The sequence below is a fragment of the Octopus bimaculoides genome, chromosome 6, assembly GCF_001194135.2.
Source record: "Octopus bimaculoides isolate UCB-OBI-ISO-001 chromosome 6, ASM119413v2, whole genome shotgun sequence".
NCBI classification, from domain to species: domain Eukaryota; kingdom Metazoa; phylum Mollusca; class Cephalopoda; order Octopoda; family Octopodidae; genus Octopus; species Octopus bimaculoides.
In genome coordinates, this window is record NC_068986.1 from 17184309 (window position 1) to 17188977 (window position 4669).

At 35.0% G+C, this 4669-nt stretch overlaps 1 protein-coding gene across 5 annotated transcripts in view; it reads right to left on the minus strand.

The window, feature by feature from the left end:
* LOC106875435 (alpha-mannosidase 2) overlaps positions 1–4669 on the minus strand; it is a 473174-nt gene that overhangs the window by 291581 nt on the left and 176924 nt on the right. For all 5 annotated transcript variants that reach the window (XR_008264371.1, XM_052968623.1, XM_014923584.2 and 2 more), the window contains exon 2: positions 3204–3372. Coding sequence is in view for 4 of the 5 variants with exons in the window: in XM_052968623.1 (XP_052824583.1) it covers positions 3204–3224 (21 nt within the window). In the remaining variant the exon portion in view is untranslated. The remainder of the gene's footprint in view (positions 1–3203; positions 3373–4669) is intronic.

Consider the following 4669-nt stretch of genomic DNA (forward strand, 5'->3'; position numbering starts at 1 on the left):
TCCTTCCTTCCCCCTCCCAAAAAGAAAAGCTCTACATTGTATTTGTCCCATCTTCGTTGAGCCCTGTGTGGCTAATAAAAGAAATGTATCTATCTATCTATCTATCTATCTATCTGTGTTTCTATCTATTTGTCCCGGACTGTCTGCCTGTCAGTATCGGAGAAGATATAAGAAGCATTAAGAGGAGCACTAGTCCAGTTAAGTCACTGAAAACTGTGTCTTCGGATTGTTTTGCTGCTCATTTCAAGTAACAGTATATATTATTTATACCCCAGGATAAATCGCAATTAATCTTAATTAGCAATGGTACATTTTTACTTCCATTTCATTATGCCCCAATACAAAACATATTTCTCCTATTTAATATTTATACCTTAGGCCTTCCTTTCGTGGTAATTAACGGTTGTATTTTTGTTTACGTCTAAATACAAAGAAAAATTCTAATACCAAGAAGCAACAATTATGTATTCGTGCGCATTCTCCTAGTTTCACAAAAATGAAGTTGGTGGTGGTTGTGGTTTATTGTAGAAGAATGGTTCTAATCATCAAAGATCTACTGATTATACGAAAGAAAGTTTCAGAACTTCGGTTCAAATCAGCTCCTTTTAATTTTGATCATTAACGCAGCTGAAATAATATTTCATAAAAGACCCCGTGAAACTTCACAAATTTTTGCTGTTCGGCGCACGATAATACTTTCTACTATAGGCACAAGGCCTGAAATTTGGGGGTAAGGGAATAGTTGATTAAATTGACCACATTGCACAACTGGTACTTATTTTATCGACCCCGAAAGGATGAAATGCAAGATCCACTTCGACAGAATTTCAATGGAAGAAATACCATTTTGATGTTAGTAACGAAGTAATATGTAAATATGCAGAATCAGACAATTCTGACTTAAACGTCAGAATATACTTCCCTTTGTGTCTACATTTTCCGACGGTTTCGGATTTTGAACTATTCGGTTGAATTGAATGTTTCAGCATCAAGTTTCTCTACTAGTGCATAGATCATATTATTCTGCTGCACTCTATTTACCGCCGGTCCATTGTAGAATCTTTCATGTCACTCTAACTGGAGACATACCAGGAGATTCTTTGTTGTGTTCACTTTTGTTCTTTCCACATTTAAGTAGGTGATGATTGTAAAAGTTAGTCTTAAGTTTTGCCATTATAGTTCTATATATTCTGTGATTGTACAGATTTTGTTCAACTTAACTGCTCAAATTCCGTTAAGTAAACAAGTGTTAAAATTGCAACGTTTTCTGCAGGGATGCATCAAATCTTCTGCCTACTTCTTCAATCGATTTTGTAGTTTTGCATGTTATAATGCTTCTCATGTTTAAATGTACAACTATAACTATATTTAAGGGTGTTTCTATTGAATAATTTATTTTCTTTGTGGTTGCTTACTTACCTATTTCGTTGAAGAAAATTATAGCACCTTTGGATATTACATAAAATGAATAGGATGAGTGAACTAGATGATTGTACGTCATTTTTACTTCATGGGAGATAAGAAGCTTTAGGGACTTCTTGGTTGGTGTATACACACTGTAGTCCTGAAAAAGCTGGGGCAAAAAATATCTATTTGTACGGTCTTATATATGTACTGAAATCAATGGAGAATGATGTTGATAAAAGGGAGATTCTTGGTTTTCTGATAACGCTTGTGCTTGATAGTAAAAAGTGACATTTAGGATATTCTCTATGGTACTGTATTTTCTTTTCTTTTTTTTTTATTCCATAGCGATATTCTACACCCAAACAGCTTCAAATTTTGATCATATCCTTTCTTAATTTATCTTTGATGCGTGTGCTAGCGTTATTGAAAATGACTTAACTGTGATCAGGATAGAATGGAATTTAGTACATTAATCTTCTTTTGAGTATATTTAAAGTGTACAATCCAATGAGATTGGTAATATCTGTGCTGTGGAATGAACACATGCGTACATTGAATAAAATTCCCTATAAGTTCGTTACATATTCATAGCAGATGCACGAAGGAGTCTGCAGCCAACAACCGTTTATAAACTATTAAAGGAATATATCACAGAATCAAATTCTATCGATTAATATACATACATACATACATACACACACAAATACATGCATGCATACATACATACGTACATAAAAACACACACACACACATACACACACATACATGTTCATTCATTCTTTCATATTTTATTAGATTCAGTCAGGCTGGAGCACCGCCTTGAAGAATTTTCATTAATTGAACGAATCGACCCCAGTACTCAAGGTTTAAATCCTGGTTCTTATATTAGGTATGGGGCGTAAACACACCAACACCTCTTTTCAAACGCTGGTTGTGCGATAAACAAAGACACATTCACCCCCACCCTGTATATATATGTATGTGTGTGTATATATATATATATATATATTTATATATATATGAGATGGGTTTCTTCCAGTTTCCATCTATAAAATCTATTCACTAGGTATTCGTCAGCCCGAGGCTATAGTAGAGGACTCAAGCCCCAGCTGCCACGTAGCGGGACTGAACCTTGAACCATATGATTGGGAAGCAAATATAGATAAATAGATAGATAAAGAGTGAAGAAGAGATAGAATCTTATATGAGTACCTATCTTTACTTATACATGCTTACATACATACAGACATACATATATACATGCACACATGCATACATACGTATGTACAATTCACACATACATACATTCACATACACATATATACATGCATATATACATACATACGTATATATATATATATACGTGTACATATATATACATATTTACATAATACATACAGACACACACATGCCTACATACATGCATACATAAATGTATACATACATACATATAGCCACGCACATACACACACATATACACACACAAACATATCTGCTTAGTAAAAGACGATATTTCCGTGTGATGCATTGTAAACAGATGTTAATGCGCCACTATAAAAATATGAATTTATTTGTTTAGACAAACGTATTCATATGGAGAAGAGGACGTCACAGATAAAAATAAAAGATGAAGAAATGTGCGTATGATTTTTGTTTGCACCGTTTTATACGTATGTTTCTGCGTACGTTGTGTTTAGTTGCCTATTGGCGACGTAATTCAAAATATTCATACAAATCTTTAAAATATTGGAAAAAAAAAAAAAAAATAGAAGAAAATGAAAATTTTCAGAACTTACCAAAGACGAAGATTTTCCCATATTTGTGTAATTTTTATTATTATTTTTATTATTATTATTATCGGGTATTTGTTTGTTTTCCAATTGACTGTTAGAACATTCAAGTGAGATACAATCCAATTCGGAACGAATAACTATCCGGTGTATTGGCTGGGTATAATATGTTTACCTGTCGAAGATACGAAATAATAATAATGATAATAATAATAACAATAAAAAAAAATAATAACAACAACAACAACAGCAACAACAATGATAATAATAACAACAACAATGGTTTCAAATTTCGTCACAAAGACAGCAAACTGAGATGAGGGGATGAGTCGATTAAACGACCCCAGTTTTAAACTGGAAGTTATTTTATCGACCCTGAAGGGATGAAAGGCAAAGTCGACCTCGGTGAAACTTGAGCTCAGAATGTGAAGACGGATGAATTGCCGCGAAACATTTTGTCCGGCCTACTAGCTATTCTGTCAGCATTCCGCTCTAATAATCATAATTATGATAACAATAATAACGACAATAATATGTTGTGGTCAGCTCCGAATTAAATGAGCATCTTTTACCAATACGCTAATCGTCAATCTCACCAACACAAACAATATCTAATCAGCATCTAAGAAAATAATTCACTGTGCATTTGCTCTGCAACAATAATGCTTCGAGCTACACAACTGAGATGTTGTATACAAAGACAATTGAACATTCCCCGAAAAGAAACAATGCCGCACACAGAGCACAAGAACGTAGTTGTGTACAAATTTGTGTAGTAGATATTTGAATAAAACTATGAAAAGCATGTATCTAGCCATTTTCTCCGCCCACTCATCCTGGGAGGCTGGTAGAGGTAGTTGTTCACTTAGATCCGCCATACGGTTTTAGCAGAAGCAAAGGTTATTACACGTTCCGGCTGCATTCCTAAGCATCACCAAGTGAGACAATGGATATTATGCAACCTTCTTGTTCTTGGCCAACCCTCAGGTCTCTTGTGCGATTCTTTCATGTATAATTCTTATCGCGAGTTCATTATACCGGGATGTTGAGAAGTAGCGGTTTAACCTGGAGAGACACCCGAGTTACGAACGCTGTCTAGTAAAGGTTGTCCATAGAACCATCGGAATCATGTGTATTGAATGATTATCAATAATTATAATAATACAAAGCAGCGAGCTGGCAGAAACGTTAGCACGCCGGGTGAAAAACTTAGCAGAATTCCGTCTGTCTTTATGTTCTGAGCTCAAATTCCGCTGAGGTTGACTTTGACTTTCATCCTTTCGGGATCGATAAAATAAGTACTAGTTGCGTATTGGAGTCGATCTAATCAATTGTCCCCGTCCTCTAAAATTTCGGGCCTTGTGCCTAGAGTGGAAAAGAATATTATAGGGCGTCGAGCTGGCAGAAACGTTAGCATGCCGGGCGAAATGCTAAGCGGCATTTTGTCCATCTGTACTTTCTGAGTTCAAAAT